Source organism: Rhamphochromis longiceps, linkage group LG7, assembly GCF_057381845.1.
Source record: "Rhamphochromis longiceps isolate RC_006_pf linkage group LG7, R_longiceps_female_GT1.1, whole genome shotgun sequence".
Classification (NCBI taxonomy): domain Eukaryota; kingdom Metazoa; phylum Chordata; class Actinopteri; order Cichliformes; family Cichlidae; genus Rhamphochromis; species Rhamphochromis longiceps.
This window is the reverse complement of record NC_140563.1, coordinates 63096430-63116135: the sequence shown is the minus strand read 5'-3', so window position 1 is coordinate 63116135 and position 19706 is coordinate 63096430. Positions and strand designations below refer to the sequence as shown.

Sequence of the window (19706 nt, the reverse complement as noted above, 5' to 3'; positions counted from 1 at the left end):
ACCTAATTATTTGAATTACTCGATGAATCATTGCCGCCCTACCTGCCATGGTTGTGTCATCTGCAGTGTTGGGCAAGTAACTTTGAAAAAGTAATTAATTATAGTTACTAGTTACTTCTTCAAAAAAGTAACTGAGTTAGTAACTGAGTTACAAGATTCTAAAAGTAATTAATTACTTGAAAGGTAACTATTGCGTTACTTTAAAAAAAACCCTCTGGGGTCCAGGGTATAATTGGCCATTTTTGACTACTTTTGATGTTTCCTCTACATTTGACCTTTAAAAACTATTTGCTTTGCCTTGTTTGGTATCATCCTTTTCAGCACAACCTCACGTGTCTGAATTTACAGTTATGTTTTCATTTTGACATACTGTATTAACACAGTTGATCTAAAATCAGACAAAAACATAAAATCTGAGTAGAAAAAGTGATATTTTTTTTACTGTAACAACCACAAACATGTTTAATGAATCATATTTCATAACTTTAAATGCAAATATAAATTGCCAGTTTTAAAGTCATATGCACAAGTTTTGCAAACAACAAAGTTATTTGCATCCATTTACCTTTTACCCTTTCTTAAATAACCATTTCAAACTATTTACAGAACAATCAGCTGTTCTGCATTCAATAAGATGTCACACAAATTATTTGTGCCACTCCAAATATTTCTGTCCACTATAAAGGAGAACATCACAGCCTGATGCCTGCAGGTCTGACAGCAGCAGGTGTGTCACTCCTGTTTTTTACCTGGAGACAGCAGTCGCCTCATTGTTCTGACACACAACACAAAACTATCCACAACACTACACACTAACTACACAAGACAACACATTAACTACACACTCAAAACACGCTAAACATCACAAATCTCTCAAAACTCGATTTCTCTCTTTTTCTGCTGTCTTTCTTTCTCTCTCTCCCTCTCTCTGTTGCTGTCACTCCTAAAACTTCCCCCTCTTACATGGTTGACATGGTGCATTTTTCCACCAAGTGGGCAGTTTTTTTGTTTTGTTGTTTAGACCTCCATGGTCATCCAGGGCCTCCTGTCCCGGTCCCGATATGCAAACCAGGGAAAGATGAAACAAAACCAGATAATTATAGACCAATAGCACTGACTTCTAAAATATGCTAAATAATAGAGAGAATGATTAATGATATATTGGTGTAGAAAAACCAGACATTTTAATTGAGATTAAATATGATGGGACTGACAATTAAATTCATATGGATACCAGCACATTATGGTGTTATTGGCAATGAGGTGACAGATAAAATTGCAAAGAAGGCTGCTAAAGGAGATCCAGTTGATTTAAATATCAGTATTAGTAAAGCTGAAATGAAGAGCATGTAAAACAGAAAATGAGGGAAAGATGGCAACAGCAGTGAGAGGAGGAGGGAGACAGGGAACATGAGAAGCACAGGGAGAACCAGGAGAGAAGAGACAATTATATCTCGATTCAGATTTGGACACGCTGGGTTAAACAGCTCACTATTCATTATAGGGAAACATCAAACAGGGAAATGTAGTCACTGTGGAATTACTGAAACCACTGAACATGGTCTGTTGCACTGTCAAAATTATCAGGAAGGAAGAAGCCAACTAATTCCAAATCCTGGGGAAAAACAAGCTAGATAGAAAGAATTTATTGCAAAGGAACTCCAGTTGTGAAAGTTTTATTGCTTTATTTCAGTTTCTAAAACAGACCAATTTATATGGAAGGCAATTTTTAAATTTTGTTTATTTTCATTTTTATTTATTTTTTGATTATTTGGTATGAGCGAATTTTTGTCCACACTCCAAGGCACTTGGTGGCGGTAATGCACCACATCGTTGTTTGCCAATCGCCAAAAAAAAAACGACGACGACGACGACGACGAAGAAGAAGAAGAAGAAGAAGAAGAAGTAAAAGGGGTTTAGTGCTTCCCCCGCAATAGTAATAATAGTATCCGACAGTACGTGAATGCAGCAGTGGGCTTCATAACAGTGCTGTTGAACTCGAGGGCTGTGCTTCGAGCAGAGAGGACGGTAACATGGCTGCACTTTTCAAAGCAAGAAGAGGTAGGAACATTATGAAAGAAAAGACCGAACAATGAAGGACTTTCAGAAGAAAATTTACCTGTCACTAGAACACGATATTTCTCTAATGTTAGCTGTGCACGAACGGCAATATCACACCAAGTTAGCTTAGCCCAACACATAACCACTGGTCACACGTTTATGTTATGCCAAGCATATGTTTCCATCATTGAACACTATATATGACACTATATATGGCAGTAAAAATCCACACGTCTGCCAGCTTTGAATAACTGATATAAAAGGCGACGTATCTTAGTGGTAAGCATGTTTGTTACTGTTAGCTCCTCGGCTAAAAGGGTTACAAGTTTGTCGTCTAGCTGTGATCAATAACTCTAACAGCACCGACTCCATTTTCGAGAGGAACTTCTGTGTTATCAGAGTCTGAGTGAGAGAGATTTCTTTCTGTCAGGATTTTTAGAAGTGTCAAACATGCGATGGTGAGCTCGACCTTTTACCTAAATAACGTGACGTTTACTGGTGAGCCGGTGTCCTGTCTTCTTCTTCCGGCTGCTCGCTGTAGGGGTCGCCACAGTGGATCGTCTGCCTACGTCTCACCCTGTTCCAGAATCCTCCTCTATCAGACCAACCCTCTGCATGTCCTCCTTCACTACAATCCCCCCCTGAGAAATTCCTCTTTTCCTCCTGCCTCGCGGCTCCTTCTTCAACATCCTCTGTCCAATGAATTCATTATACGCATGTCGAAAACCATCTCAGCCTTACCTCTTTAACTTTATCTCCACATTGCTCAACCTGTACGGTCCCTCTGATGTCCTCTTTTCTAAGCTTGTCCATCCTGCTCACTCACAATGAAGATTTGAACATCTTTAGATGAGTGTCCTATCTTTGTGTCAGTGCCACTGTCTCCCAACCATCCTTCTGTCACAAATCCCTGACACTGGTGTCCACCCTGTTCACAGCACTGCATTAAAACAGAGTATGATTCTGTGATGGAAATCAATGCATGGCCCAAGAAGACTTCCAGAAATTGCTGTCTGTGAACACGGCTCACTGTGCTGTCCAAATGCAGAGAAGAAGCCTTTTATCAAAAGTGCTTGTGGAACTGGCAGCTGCTGCACAGGTCTTAAACACAGAAGATGATGCTGAACCACATCCTGCATCTATTCCAACAGCATGTCCTCCCTGGAGTTCAGCCTTTCACCAACTAAAAACATTTGGATGTGAACATGAAACCAGAAATGGGACAAAGTAGACCCAGGACTACTGAGCAGCTAGAATCCTCTGTCAGACAAGAAATGGACAAAGGTCCAGCATCTGCTCTCCTGAGTTCACAGGAAAAAAGAGGGGATTCGAAACAGTGGAAATATAATCCCATCCTAGCTTTTTTTTTTTTTTTTTTTTTTTTTTTTTTTTTTTTGACAAGATTTCCACCAAATTCTGATGCATTAAATAAAATTTAATTGAACAGATGGAATTTGATGTGGGGGTAAGATACCTTCTTCATAATATGGGCATGTTTGAGCTCTTTTTCAGGCTGTTAGGACTGCAATGTTTCCAGAGCTGTGTTATTGAGAGTCTGCTACAACAAGCACTGTTAATGCATCATAGCACTGATGAAATGTCAGTGTAGTTAATGAGCTTTGCACTTTCAGCTGTCCTTTGTCCTGACAGTTCACGTAATAACATAGCAAGAAAACTGAACTTTATGAATCATTACACTTGTAATAATAACATGTCACATCTGGCTCGCCCGGGGTATGTTTGAAGCTGCAGCTGGGGCTCATTATTAAGTCTTACCATCAAACCAATTAATTAAAGGGTCACATGGCTTTTGGAAAACGTGCTTATGTAACTGCTGCTGGCCCTGAATGTCCTTCAAAGTTAGCAGGGTTCATCCTCTGGGGATCATGATGGTTTCTACACTCACTATGAAGTAATTTATTAACTGACTGCTGAATGGCTTAACAGCTTTTGAGGGTTTTCAGTCTGAATCCAAGTGGCTAGTCGGATGATGCTGTCACCTATAGCACACACCACAAGCATGACTAAATATTGATAAAGTTGATTTATTGAGTATTCAAACCTTTTTCTTCTTCTCTTCCTCAGCTCTCAGCTCGTTTTTCACTGGTTGTCGAAGCCTGTCTCAGCTCGCAGAGTTACCAGAAACTCATCAGATACTCAGACAGACCTGCAGAGACTACGCTGACAGAGAGCTGTCCCCCATCGCTGCCAGACTAGACAAAGAGCATGTTTACCCCGCTAAACAGGTACCCGCACAAAGCTGCACAGTGACTATTATCAGGCAAAATGTGTAGTTCATCATAAGTTTGTGTCTAAAGATACCAACATTTTTTCTCGAATCCTGAAAGTTTCTGAGTTCATCTTTAATATCCATCTGTCCTGGTTCTTAGACTGTGAGTAGGCTGCACTGGGACCAGGAAGTTCATGAAATACACAACTTTTAAAATCATTATAAAACTGAGAAGTGGAAGAACTTTGGAATAATGAAGAAGAATAATAGTGCGAGATAGTAATAGAGATTCAGTGCTTTGGTGAATGCATAGCTGTAAATATTCTTTTGGCCGTCCAGATTCAAGAACTGGGGGCAATGGGTGTGATGGCCATGGAAGTACCAGAGGAGCTGGGTGGAGCTGGGATGGACTACCTGGCGTACAGTCTGGCTATGGAAGAAATCAGTAGAGGCTGTGCCAGCACCGGAGTCGTGGTCTCTGTTAACAATGTGAGTACAATCTGTCAGCAAAGAGAGCCGAGCGTGAACATGGCTGTGTTTGTCTTCTGATTGCTGCCTGTTCTGTGTTATTTGGCCTATAGTCTCTGTACATTGGACCGATACTAAAGTTTGGTACAGAAGAGCAGAAAAAGCAGTGGATCCAGCCGTTCACCACAGGAGAGAAGGTGGGCTGCTTTGCCCTCAGTGAGCCAGGTAAATGCGACCTGTCTGACACAAAAGTCTGCTTTAATTTTGAGTCGTGTAGTAGAAGAAAAACAGCCCAGTCAAAGTCCAGATCTAAATCCAATCGAGAATATGTGGCAAGATCTGAAAACTGCTGTTTACAAACGCTGTCCATCTAATCCATAGGTGTCAAACTCTGGCCCTAATTACATTTGGCCCGCGAAGCCATACCAAATTACTATTAGAGCTGGCCTACTGGTATTATACAGCTAATATATATATATTTTTAGTATTAAGCTTTGCTTGTTCCAAATTCAGTTTTTCAGCAAAACTTGTTGGAGTCCATAAGAAAAGATTCATTTTTATATCTGGAGGAAGATTATTATTATTATTATTATTTTTAATAAATATTAATGTTAGCCCGCGACTTTGTTCCAGTTTTGAATTTTGGCCCACTGTGTATTTGAGTTTGACACCCCTGCTCTAATCTGACTGAGCTGGAGCTGTTTTGCAAAGAAGAATGGGCAAAGATTTCAGTCTCTAGATGTGCAAAGCTGGTAGAGACAGACCCTAAAAGACTGGCAGCTGTAACTGCAGCAAAAGCTGGTTCTACAAAGTATTGACTCAGGGGGCTGAATAATTACTCACACCCCACTTTTCAGTTATTCATTTGTAAAAAATGTTTGGAATCATGTATGATTTTCCTTCCACTTCTCACGTGTGCACCACTTTGTGTTGGTCTTTCACGTGGAATTCCAATAAAATTGATTCTTGTTTGTGGCTGTAATGTGACAAAATGTGGGAAAGTTCAAGGGGGCCGAATACTTATGCAAGCCACTGTATGTATATATTGTATATACTCAGTTCATTCAGTTCAATTTTATTTGTATAACACCAATTCACAACAACAGCCGCTAATATATGTGGATGTGATATATGTTTAAGGGTTGTCTGGACACATTTTAGCACACATTTTTCTTTCTTTCATCAAACTAAAGTAATTGAATTAAAATTCCAGGCAATGGCAGTGATGCGGGTGCAGCCTCCACCACAGCACATCAGGAGGGAGATGAGTGGGTGGTGAACGGAACCAAAGCTTGGATCACCAACAGCTGGGATGCCTCTGCTGCCATTGTCTTTGCCACCACAGACAAGACACTGAAACACAAGGCATGACGCAGCACATTTCCACGTTCTCACCGCAGAGATGATGTACACCTGTAATGATGGGGAATGCTGTTTCTATTCTGTAGGGAATCAGTGCTTTCCTTGTCCCCATGCCACACCCAGGGCTTTCTCTGGGGAAAAAGGAAGACAAATTGGGCATCAGAGCCTCATCCACTGCTAATATTATCCTGGAGGACTGCAGGATACCACTGGGATACATGCTGGGCCCACGTGGATCAGGATTCAAAATCGCCATGGTTAGCTCTGGATATTTTCTTTGTAGAGATGTAATGAAACAGACAATGATGCTTTTTTTATGTGAAAGGCTGGTGGAGGCAGACTTTGCATTTTTAGAATTTCATTCAGTCATTTTATTCAATCTTACTCGTGACTCCATTTTGGGTCTTCCTCTTTTTCTCCTGCCTAGTAGCACATAACACGCGCATATAACAACTGGGAGACTTGTTTGTGTATATGCTGTCATTACAGTGAGAACAAAGTTTATTTGGACTTGACATACCATATGTATGTTGTGTAGCTAAGTTACTGCTAGCTTGTATTTCCACTAACATGTGTTTGCTGTGAATCATGTTTGCAAACAAGATGGGTTCATTGTCCTGTAACAACAGGAAATGAAGGACAGGCTTTATTAGAAAATACCTGAAATTTCCTGGCTACTGTTAGTTAATGTTAGCTTACCCACTTACACAGCATGGGTAGATGGCAAAAGTTGGTCTACTTACTCACTAATGTTAGCAGCAAAATACTGACTGAAGCCACATCAGTGTTTTTTAAGTTACATTGTAATGTATTCAGATTTGAGCAAAAACCATTCAATACAGGGCTGCAGCTATCAAATATTTTAGTAATTGAGTAATCGATCTATGAATGGAGTAATTGGATAAGAAATACTTTTGCCTTATTAATCAGCAATGATAAATATTCAAAAGAGAAAAAATACAGGTCTTTCAAAACAAACTAGTCATTGATTTCCATTTTAGAGATGTTTTTTGTTTCATTCCTCATCTGATTCATTTGTCAAAAAACAAACCCTTTGTGGTTTTTTCCGCAATGTTAAATGTTATTTATTTATTTAATTTTTTTAGAGAAAACCTTTTCTTAAATGCAAAAATATATACATGCTCTCAAGTAGTGTCAAAGCCAAATAAAATAAGGTAAATATGTAATCTAAAATAAGGCATAAAGCATATCAACATTCTGGAGTTTGCCCTGTGTTTGGAAAGTTTTTGTGCCACTGAAAGCAAGATGTTATGATGGTATTTAATTTTTATATTTTTAAATATGAAAAATATTGGGTGTGGGTGAAATGCTTGCATTCGCATTTCCATGATGAAAGTGGCGCGTACAGAGACGTGCATTAAACACAGCATCGAAACAAGAAATTTTTTTTTTCTTTATAATCGAATTATTGAAAATACTTGATGGATCATTGGAGACCATTGTATATTTGGACATGGTTCCTTGACATGGTTTAATATAAATCAAGGTGAAGGCTTTTCTCTCTTGGCTCTTTCAGAATTGTGTGCATTGTTACAGTTTTCCCATTTTATACAGGGGGGGAAAGTAACCGTAACCTCCCATCTTTGTGTTGCACAGCAAACGCTGGACAGCGGGCGGATCGGCATTGCAGCTCAGGCTCTCGGTATCGCTCAGGCTTCTCTGGAATGTGCTGCTGATTACGCACACAGACGAACTGCATTTGGAGCTCCCATTGGCAAGCTGCAAGCCATTCAGGTAACAGGAGAGTTATAACAACTGTTATTTTACTGTATTTAAAACCTTTCTAAGTGATGTTCACTTCTGTTGCTTGCCAGGATGTTGAGAAGTTTATCTTGGGACACATTTCCACACAAAGCCCTGATTTTAGCATGTAGCAGTTGTCTCTGAAAGAACATTTATTCGAGTTCACGGGAAGCCTTGATGTCACGTTTCCTCTGACAGGAAGCTAAAAACACAAAGCTTTTTATTTTAAGATATTCAAAGTAAAGCCAGAAGTATATTTATACTGGAAGACCAGGTTGGACTCATCAACTTTAGATGCTCCATTTCTCATCTAATGTATCAGTCTCTGTTTCCACTGTGTTGTGGATGGTGGGGGCTCATTTATAAGCCTTTTTTATATATGAGAAAGCTGTTGTTCGGAGCTTTATGATTCATATCTCATTCTTTATGGTTCAGGATCTAGTGTCTCATTTGAAAATATCTATACAAGTCTTTAGAGGGGAGTTGGAATTGTTCCTAAATGACTTGAGCTTTGTTTTGTTAGATAATTGATTTATTGTATTAAGGAGATTTGTGCATTTAGCATATTAAAGGTATGATTTTGGAGTATCTCCTGAATTTAGTGCATACACACAAACGCTACACAAGGACTAGATGGGCATTTATTTGCTTGTGATGCTGGGTAGCTAGTGAATCATTTGGGTTAGCAAGTAAGCTAGGATTAGCTAATATAAGTCAGACGAAGGTTTGGTTGCTTACACAAAGAAATCTTCCAGGGTTTTGAGGCAACTGTTGGTAATTGGAGCTATAGAAATAATACTAATTTGAACTGAATTGAAAACAAATTCAGGGCGAAATTAGAAACGGCTTCAGTACAGTATTCTGCTGCTGCAGTCAGATTGCAGGGTTAGACTGGTCCATCTAGTTTCTAGCAAGGCGTAGCTAATAAAGTAGCGTGTGTGCGTATGTGCTGTATACCTTCCTCCCATTCACTGCAGGGCAGTATATATGGTGCTTGGCAGTGTTGTGCTGAATGTAGTTTTCTTGATGCTTTTAATTCATGTAGTTCAAACTGGCAGACATGGCTGTGGCAATAGAGGGCGCTCGGCTGCTCACCTGGAAGGCTGCGCTTCTTCGAGACTCAAAGAAAGCATTCACTAAGGTACCGTCACCTCTGAGTTAAGGTTTGCATTTGATAGAGAATATCAGACATCACTTTTGGCTCTTCTTCTCCTGCAGGAAGCTGCAATGGCCAAACTAGCAGCGTCTGAAGCTGCAACTTTCTGCTCACACCAGGTAACAAAGCGGTTGTAATGCAGAGTCAAGAAATGAACACATACAGACCCTTCTTCTTATCGTCGTATATTCTTTTTGCACTTCAAATCAGGCGATCCAAGTTCTGGGTGGGATGGGTTACGTGACAGACATGCCTGCTGAGAGGCACTACCGTGACGCCCGCATCACGGAGATCTACGAAGGCACCAGCGAGATCCAGAGACTGGTGATCGCTGGCCAGCTGCTGAAAGAATACCAGTTATAAATGGACTGCTATCGCTGTCTGTCTACCTCTGATGTGTGATCAGTCAGCTCAGACTCCACCTCATCCTTTAAGACAAAGAGGCCTTTCTCATCTTACTTGACAGCTTTGAAACAACTTTGACGCCAGTTAGATTGGAGATGACACTTTTCAGGTTATTTTATGCCGTCATGGCTGGAGGAAAAACGGGAACCAGTTCAAATCTACTAATCTGCCCACCTAGCCTGACCTAAGCGTCAGTTCACCCACATTTAAAAGAAGGCTGAAAACACACTCGTATCCAATGATAAAAGTAGATCTTCTTCCTAAGTGATTTTAGGATATGAACCACCACAGAGAACCTCATCAAAGCTGCTAAAGGACAGCACTCCCCACCACAGTCAAAAAACAACTGGGGCTCTCTTTTGGATATGAATGCAGTTCCAGAGACTTGGAGAATCCACGCTAAGAAGCATCAAATCTCAAACAGACCTGAAATATAGTAGAAAACTTTGAGCTTCAAATTTCAGGAGAGGAAATGTGGCATTGTAGAGTGGTTTACAAATGCAAATAAAAGTATGAAAATTGCAAAAGACTAAAAATTACAAAATAATTGGTGAAATGAAGAAAGGGAGAGTGTGTTCCAAAAGTATTTTGCTTATAAAGGTTCTTCACTGAGAGATGTGACCCAGAAGTATCTGTGTGGTGGTCATAACACTAAGATCATATACATAATAATACAAATACTAAGGAAAGGAGCTTCCATGCTTCCTTTATTGCTTCCATATGACTGTTCATTAAAACAATTAAAGGCAATCAAATAAGCCCAAACATGGAGGAGGAAACAAGTTCCACTGGATCGCAGCAGGAAAATATAAGAAAATAAGATGCATTCTATTTTATAGGCGTCGCAGGGTGAACCGCTGTAATTTCTATACAAAGATGCAGCCAGTTCACTTCAGTGAAAAGCAGCATTCTGCTTAGAGCATGGAGAGGCCTAGCGACCAGAATAATCCAGTGTGACCTCATGTTTAATACGAGAGCCTCTTTGAAAACAGCCGTCACTGTATTGCTGTGCCATGTGTGTGAAGTAGCTGTGACATACTGGTATTTTTATATGTCACAGACTTTTTCATTCACATTTGCGTGACTCGATTAAAAATTCTCCTGAATGTCAAATTCATACAAATACACAACAAATTCAAATTCGAAATTTAAATTTGAATTTGGATTTGAAATTCATACAAATACATCTACCGTATGACCGGCCACAAAAATTCTCCTGTTTACAACTGTCAGTCACAAACAGACACAGAGTCTCTTTATTAAACCCAGCAGATTTTTAACGCGTGAAGAAGGCTTTCGTTTTCTGTAGATATTAGTCTGGCACTAAATCTTCCTCCTCCTTGAAATTGCCAACCTTTGTAATCGTGGGATATTTTTCACAGGCTGTTCTGGTTTATTCGACCTCCATAAACAACAGTGTTTGAACACATTGTGGCCATGTAAGGTGCGCATTTTGTAATCTATCCTCTGCATATTGCAGTTTCAACATAGCGGACATTCGTCGTCACACTGATGAGGAGAAACAAGCGAAAGGCTGTTCCAATTCTCAGCTCACCAAGCTTCACTTTTCCTGAGTCCATAGCAATTTTCCTACCTTTAAAAAAAGGAAAAGTAGTAGGAAGGAAGAGAGGTTGGGAATAGGAAAAGGAAGGTACTTTTTGAACACACCCAGCACGTATTATGTGTATTATACGTGTTTGGAACCCTTTTGAGACACATTTCTCTCCCCATACATGACGACCTTTATTGTCATTAGTTACTATTGGGCTTGTCAGTGTGGGTTGGTGCTATGAGCAAACACTGTGTAACGAAACCCTCTGCGATCATGAATATTACCCACCTTTGATGGGGTGTCATACATGAACTGGAGGACAAATGACTCTTTTCTTTGGCCTCCTATGAGGAGGTTAAGCCACCAGTGGGCGACAGAGTGCCTTCATCCGTGGCTCATTAATTACTGATTGAGTCATCAATCACTGCACTATAATCACAGACACAAGATCAGCGAACTCCCACTTGCCGACTACAGTTTTTTCAAGATAAAGGGTTGAAGGAGGTCACTTTTTTGATTTATGTGTGAATGTTAGAGGTTGTGTAATAAAATCCTGTATATCTGCCTCACATACCTCCTGTGCCTCAGTGGCTTGTACATATTTTATCGTAACACATAGTGTGCAGATGTTGATAATAAAGAATTGCTGATGCCATAAAAATGATCTGTGAGTGAATGAAAACTGGAAATTATGTCCCATCACATAAAAGACGTCAGCAACAATGCTCCGGTCGGCTGTGGGGTTTACATGATGCTCAGTTGGTACCAAGGGTACAAAACTGCAACTACTGCCAAAAACGTCCACCCTAAAAGTGAGTCAGTCCCCACAGACTCTCATGTTAGCATGTCCAACTTTAAAATTGAAGCTTCATAGCTCAAAAAAGAGTTGAATCGCAGACGGTTTCAGTTTTTAAATTACTCATATTAAAGTTTGAAGTCAGTCATAATTGTGATCTAGAAGTTATCATGGAGCACAGTGTCCCTGTTTCTTTACGACAGGCCTATGAAACTAATAAATGAAGTCACAGTAGTGATGGAGGACGTGCTAGGGACAGCATGAGATGGAGACAGATGATCTGCTGTGGCAAATGCTGAAGGGAGCAGCTCGAAGACAAAGAAGACGGCTCCATCTTTTATATACAGTCCATATAAACATGCAAAACATTCATGACTGTCTTTGCTCTCTTGGGCTATCGTGAATGCTTTCCGAACACTGAATAATTAGTAGATCCGTGGCAACATGTTGATTGTGCTGAGCTTAGTCCCAGTGTTATCCATGTTTTAGAATGATGTATGGTTGGAAGCACTGGGAATGCAGGAGAATAGTGTTCTTGCCTTGTCATTTCTAGCTTTTATATCATTTGGATAGAATTCTGGCTTTAATGTGCTTAGACGTGTTTAATCAAATAGTTCTTTTTTCAGGTTCTTTTAAAAACAGAACCTTTAAGACTTTTTCAGGTAATTACGTTCAGTTGTCAGGGGTTTGGTTTTTTTTAAAGTTCTGAGCTAACTCCAAGTTTGCACCATTGATCTTCTAGACTTTGTTGTCTAAACACACATGTAGTATTTACAGTGTACTGGGTTTGGCTGCTTTCTCTTTAAGCAACACTAAAACCAAAAACAGGCTTCTTTTTGAAAAGTGGAAGTTGTTGTTCCACTTGCTTGGAATCTCAGTCAGAGGGGAAATGTTCGTGCGATTGGCCACATACTGTGTGTGTGTGTGCTGTGTGTGTGCTGTGCGGGGTTGTTGTCCTGATGGTGTTTGTGTGCATGTTTTCCTTTTCTGTTTATGCACATGAGGGCACTAATTGCTCCACTCTCCCAGATCTAGGCCAAGCTTCCTGTGGCTGGAGTTGCACCCTTTTGATTGCACAGACCCTAATGATGTGCTGGGTGCACTGTTCAAATGGCTCTCCCATGTACCACTCTGTTAGGGTGCAAGAACCAGGAATCTGATTATTTGCCATTGTTTTTCTATTTTTAGTTTCCTTTACAGACAAACCTGCTGATGACACTGTCACACCTACTTTATGAACGTACCAGAAGGCCAGAAGACCTTTATAAAAGAAGTGAAGCTCATGGTAATATCAGAGAGTGTGGACCATCATGTTAGTACAGTAACAGCAACAGTCTAGATCTTTTTAAAGCACCCACTGAGATGCCTAAACCAACAGCCAGTAAACATCCCATCCCGGGTTAGGCTGCTCTGTGACGGAAAAGGTTGGCTTTGCTATACTCAAGATTCTGGATTGGTTTGTTGGTCCAAATGGGAAACAAAAGACATTAAAGCCCTGAAACTGTGAGTGCTTCAGTGAGAGGGTGTGGTGGCTCTCTTGTGCTGTGGAGGGTATTTTGCTTGTGTGCTTTGGGTTCTCTTGTCCCCCCGAAAAGGAAGCAACACCTTGTATTGGATTTTTCTTCAATGCCTCATCATCTGTTAGCTCTTTCAGTGTGTTTTCTCTACGGGATAAAATTAGAATAGCTAGCAAATATTCTTATAAAACATACTGAGTGTAGTTAGGTGGGGGAGAAAACTGTTGCACCATCTTGTGTTCCAAAGTGGTATTACACGAACACACATCCTGGTCCTAGTTCAGCTTCATTTCTCTTCATCACTCTTGTTTTGGACAGAAATCGGAAGCACTTGTTTTGTCACATTATTTTAATCACTTTATTATGAAAGGTTTTAATTTGCTTTTAAATCACAGCCACTTACAAAACGGACCTTAGAATTTTCTACAACTGAAATAGTTCATATATTTTCCTCACGATTTTTTGATAACAGCAGGCAAATGCGTAGTGATTGATTGACTGAGATATAAATAGTAAAGGCACACAAGTGTTTTTTCTTCTTTATTAGAAAAAGTACTCTAAAAAATACCTGATGGCATAAGGAGAAATGCAAACTGTCCCCTTGATTAGAGCCTGGGTGCGCAGGGTTTGAATTATTGCCAACCCTGCGAATTCTCACAAACATCGAAATAAGTCCACTGACTGAGAGAGGAAGAGGAAAACATATTTACACTGAAGCCGTTCAGAGGCCGAGGCTCAACACTCGGCCTCAGCAGCCACATGGTTATTAAAAGTTCCTGGCAACACATTCAACATCTTTTCAATCCTAAACGCGTTTCTCAGGAGTGAACTGCTGACTACTTCCGCTATTGGAAAAATACTACACAATATTCAGAGCAGTAACTCACATATGTGACACGATCGTGCTCCGAAGCTACAGTTACAGCTGCATTAAGCGTCAAATGAGCGCCCTCAGTACGTCACATGAGTATGTATAGAGGCACCGCATCTTTCAGAGATTCAAAATAGCAAAACTGCTACAAATCAAAGTGTCCTGTATACAATGTCTTCTAGTTTACACATACAGGTTCTTGTTGAACTCCCCGTTCACTGCGATCGTCTTGGTCGGAGTGTATTTCATGGGATTTGCGCCCCTGACCGTCTGGGAGAAGGAGCAGCACAGCAGGGTCCCGCCGAGCAGCAGCAGCGCGGCGGCCGCCCAGCCCACATAGATTGCCGCTCCGATCTCTCTCTTCTTGGAGGAAGGGATGTTGGGGTTGTTGAAGTCCAGTATGATGCGATGGGCCATCCAGCAGAGCGGGACGAGCACGAAGAGTCCGCTGATGATGTAGATCACTCCCCCGGCGTGAACCACTCTCGCCTTTATCGTCTCATCCCTGATGCAGTTGGTGCACTGCGCTCCGGCCACCGTGACCGCTAGGGCGACGATCCCCAGGACTGCGGAGATGACCGTCAGGGCGCGCGCCGTCTGATGATCCTGCTCGAGAGCCAGCATGGAGTCATGCACTTTGCACTGCATCTGGCCGGTACTCTGCACCACGCAGGACATCCACAGTCCCTCCCAGAGGGTCTGAGCCACCAGGATGTTGGAATCGATGAAGGCGCTCACCCTCCACATGGGCAGCCCGCAGGCGACCATCGCCAGCAGAGAGCCCGTGACGCACAGCGCCAAGCCCAGGACCTCCAAGCAAGCGGTGAGCATGGCTTCTTGTAGCTCTTCTGATGTTCTTTGTGTGGGAGGAGAAGTGAGGGAGTCTTCTGGTTGCTGACTGCTCTCTACCGTCCTGTCCTGACGCCTTTTACAGCGTGCGCTCACAGGCTGCTCTTTTATCACGCTGCTCAGCCTCCTGAAAAAACAGAAGCCGCAAACTTTGAGCCAATCAGCTGCGAATGCATCTTTGTCTCAGCCAATTATAAGCGTGCATCAGCAGGCACGCTCCTGTGTGCAGCGAACCGGAGTTCAGTCTGTGGGATGGCTTAAACTCTAGAACCCATATATTGATACAAATATGCAAATATATTTAATACAACATCTTCAGCAATTACTTGTATGACAACTCGTATGTGTTAATTGAAGGTCTGAATTTGTTGCTTTAACTTAATTAGTCATATTAAAGTTGGGTTGAGCAGTTTAACATTTTGAATTCTGTTGATTCTCTCAAAGTGAACCAAACCTGCCAGTGAAATGACTGAAATGCTTACCCTGGATTCCAATTTTGTCTTTCCTCAAACGCCCTCAGTGAAGTCAAGATTTTAAAACTGACAGTTTCCACCCCATACTTTGACTTCAGTGACATTAAATGAAGACAGATGCCTTCAATAGTCAGAGATGCCTTTATATATTTATGTATCTCACTGCAATTATTATTTTTAATTGTATTATATTGGCTTCACCAAAAAACCCTTTTGCTTCGCATAGGACTGACCTTCATACACTCACCAGTTTATTAGATACAGCTACTACTAATACAAATATCAAATTCCCCATGGTAGTGAGTTAATGGATTTAGTCATAACCACCGGCTGAAGTTCAAAGTGAGCGTCAGAGAAAGTCCTTGCCTCTGATTGGCTATCCCTGCTCTAAACATGGATAGACTCAATCTCTTTAGCAGTCAAATGTGGTCTTAAAAATGATCCCTGAGTTTGCTGTACATTTTACCAAGTATCTTTGTAAATACATCATTCTTCCTACTCTACAAAGATCTTTTTATTTCTAAAATATGAAGCCCAGAAGCAAAGCAGAGACCGTTATTGATTTGTCTTTATCAGCTTCTTAATGGGAAAACAGAAGTTAACATACCCTGTGTGTGTGTGCGCGTGTGTGTGCGCGTGTGTGTGTGTGTGTTTACTGTAGAGAAAATGATGCATGCTGATAGAAGCTGGACCACACCTATAGTAATTACTCTATCACCAGTGGGGTCCCAGAACATCAGTGTTTTAGGTTTTAGTTATGCCGACATTGCACTGTAGACAGAAGGGGAGCAGTGCTATTAGGGGGGGTAAGAAGGGCTGATTCACTCACTTGTATGCCACACAGTAAATAAACACAAACAGGGTGGAGGTAGGAAAGAGGCATTGTAATAAAGACCTTCTACAAAGCTCCAAACCACTAAAATAGTGACTAACATGATGCAGGGATTTCTGTTCATAATTTTTATGGACAGGATTTCTAGGCACAGCCAAGTGGCGGAGGGCTTTCACTTCGGTGGCCTCAGAATCTCATCTCTGCTTTTCATGGATGATGTGGTTCTGTTGGCTTCATTGGGTGATGGCCTCCAGCTCTCACTGGAACGGTTCGCAGCCGAGTGTGAAGCAGTGGGGATGAGGTCAGCACCTTCAAATCGGAGGCCATGGTTCTCAGCCGGAAAAGGGTGGAGTACCCACTCAGGGTCGGGATGAGTTCCTGCCCCAAGTGGAGGACTTCAAGTATCTCGAGGTCTTGTTCGCGAGTGATGGGAGAAGGGAGCCGGAGATCAACAGACGGATTGGTGCTGCGGCCGCAGTGGACTTTGGTGAAGAGAGAGCTGAGTGTAAAAGTGAAGCTCTCAAGTTACTGGTCGGTCTATGTCCCTACCCTCACCTATGCCTACGAGCTGTGGGTAGTAACCGAAAGAACGAGATATAAGTGGCGGAAATGAGCTTTCATCCGAAGGGTGGCTGGCCTCTCCCTTAGAGATAGGGTGAGAAGTCCAGCCATCCGGGAGGGGCTCAGAGTAGAGCCGTTGCTCCTCCACATCGAAAGGAGCCAGCTGAGGTGGTTCGGGCATCTGACAAGGATGCCTCCTGGGTGAGGTGTTTTGGGCATGTCCCACCGGGAGGAGGCCCAGGAGATGGCAGAGGTTAAGCAGAGGCAGAGGTTAAGCAGTTTCCAGATTCTAGCAGTTAAATCTTTTTGTCTCTACCAGCTGTAGTACCGTTACAGACAGGTTCAACCAGAACAGCAGTAAATCAGAGCTATACTGAGGGAGATTAATACATGGGCAAGATGAAAACAGTCAAACAGAAAATGTTTGCTCTTACTGAAAACGTGATGGCCAATTCATGATCACGTTTTCAGATTAAGGGCAGAGGTAGCAGGTGCTACTCCAGCTTGGACGTCAGCATGCCGACAAATGACCCTCCTCAGGAAAAACATAATCAGCTCTCAACCTGGGAAACTCATTACTACAAGAGCTGTTTTCTCTCTCACACATACACACACACACACATGCATATAAAGGAGAAGAGTCATGATGTCACGTAGTAGGTGAGTGGGTCATGAAAACTGGGTTCCTGTTGGATCAACAACACGATAGCAACCGCTGCTCTAATCAAAACTCTGACTGCTGTCCCTGCAGGCAGAAAGAATCGTTATTGAAAAAACTGTGTGTGTGTGTTTGTGTACATAATGTGTGCAAAATGCACATGTCCTCAGAAAGCCAGATGCTTCCTCCTTTTTTCTGTGTTTACAGCCACACAGAAATACTTCCAGCGAGCATAATTTGCTGATGAATTAACACTGAGATCTACTTTCAGTGAATAAAATCACATTTTGTGAAGATTAGTCCAACATAAGAATTATAAATAAGTCCAAAGATGCCAGGAGACACCGAGGCATCTTAATTGGACTCTGATGATCACAACTCAGGTTACCTGACTGTATTTTTCTGCACTCCTCTCCTTTCTGCTCTATTAAATTCAGCTTAGCATAGCTAAGTAAGGTCTGCATATTTCCACTTCCTTTCACTGCACTGGACTCAGCCCAGCCTCAGATCTTTCCTCTAGGTCACAACTTTTCTCTGTGTGAAGCATGAGGTGGCTTGTGGTTTTGTGAAGTCCACTGTGAACATTTTCTTACTGCTCTTTTATTTAGTCTTTTTTCTATTGCTGGATTTTATTTGTCTTTATTTGATTTGTCTTTGTCTGGGAAGCATGTTGGGTTCACTCCTGTCATTTTAACTGTGCTACAAATAAAACTGACTTGACCTAACTGTCATGGTCCTGAGTCTGAGGACTCAGTGTTTTGTGTTTCCTTATGCTTTTGTTCATTCCGAGTGTGTATTCTGTTGTTATTTTGCCATTTGTTAGGTTTCTGTTCTTTGCCTGCCTGCTCCCACTTCTCTGTGTTCCCTCTGTCTGTCCATGGTGTTATTGTGTCTGCTCATGAGTCTGCCTGTCAAGTTCAGTGTCCTGTCTGGTTCTCTGTCTGTTAATTTCCTGTTTTATTCTGAAGGTTCATGTCTGATGTGAGTGTGTTCAGTTTACATTTCCCCTGTCCCGTCAGCTCTGATTTCTCCCAGCTGTGTTGCCCTCCTGTCTCTTATCCCCTGATTACTGGTGTGTGTATTTAAGCCCTGTGTGTTCTCCTGCCTGTTGCCGGTTCGTCTGTATTACTCCATGTAAGTCCGCGCTTTTCTGCATTCATCTGTGTCTCTCTGCGTTTTTGTATCCTCCGTCAGTCTGCGTCTCTCTGCCTTTCACCCCGTGTCCTGTGGATTTCTAGTTGCTCTTTAGTTTTCCCAGTTTAGGTTTCCGTTAGTTTGTCTCATTATTCGTTTTCTGTTCCTGCCACTGACACCTTGTAAATAAACTCCACTAATCTTTTCATACACTGCTTGCTCTTGGGTCCTTTTTCCAACTCCACACGGCTCGCCTCGGCAGCCGTGACAGTACGAACCGGCCACTATGGACCCAGCAGCAGTCAACCCGCCCGAGGAGCTCCGGGAGGACATTATGTACTCAGTGGACAAATTAATTAACCTATGGCTGGAGCATGAGGGGAGAGAATTCCGCCAAAGCATAGCTGTTCGGCTACAGCGCTTACTTTCTGGTCTCCCCTGGTTGCTCAGCTCACTTCACCCGCTCACACAGAATTTTGTTCTGAACGAGCTTCATCTTCTCCCCCTTGCTACCACCCACCCTGCAACTCATGCTTCACTCCCCGACCCGACGGAGAGTGTCCTGCCCGGCCCGTCGGTCCAGCCTTCAAATGGGGATCAGCACTCACGCCGTCGACGCCCCTCGCCACAGTTGGACCCCAGGATATCAGAGCGGCCGACTGAGGTGAGTAGGAAGGATAACAGTTCCAATTCGGACCTTAAGACTTTTTCTTCCGGGATTGTTCGGGGTGTGTCAGTGGGAGCTAATTCGCTAAGCCTACCTACCTTCGTGGTAACCGATCTCTCCCAGGTTGGCATTTTTAAGACTTCAGTGAAAGCAAAGGGCTGTTGTTCTTCTGAAACTGTTAAACCCGTGTCAGCCAACCCAGGGTCTGCTAAAACTGACATATAACCCAGAGACCATTAACACCAGCTCTGATAATACTAGGACTGTTTATTCATTTGAACTGCGGCCTCAAGCTCAGTCTCTAATTCCACCACCGTTGTCATCACAACCACTATGTCAGTCACCCTCAG

General features: G+C 42.1%; 2 protein-coding genes across 2 annotated transcripts; one reads left to right on the top strand and one right to left on the bottom strand.

Moving 5' to 3' along the window:
• Window positions 1-1984: 1984 nt before the first annotated feature.
• acads (acyl-CoA dehydrogenase short chain) lies at window positions 1985-11946 on the top strand. Its single transcript, XM_085414767.1, has 10 exons — window positions 1985-2061; window positions 4147-4307; window positions 4631-4780; window positions 4873-4984; window positions 5973-6124; window positions 6208-6378; window positions 7739-7876; window positions 8931-9026; window positions 9104-9160; window positions 9252-11946. The coding sequence occupies exons 1-10, from the start codon at window positions 2034-2036 to the stop codon at window positions 9402-9404; spliced, it is 1218 nt and encodes a 405-aa protein (XP_085270893.1). The 5' UTR covers window positions 1985-2033; the 3' UTR covers window positions 9405-11946.
• Window positions 11947-13805: 1859 nt separating this feature from the next.
• On the bottom strand, window positions 13806-15145 carry cldn5b (claudin 5b). Its single transcript, XM_085414768.1, has one exon. It carries the CDS (start codon window positions 15011-15013, stop codon window positions 14366-14368), a length of 648 nt encoding a protein of 215 aa, XP_085270894.1. The 5' UTR covers window positions 15014-15145; the 3' UTR covers window positions 13806-14365.
• Window positions 15146-19706: the final 4561 nt, after the last annotated feature.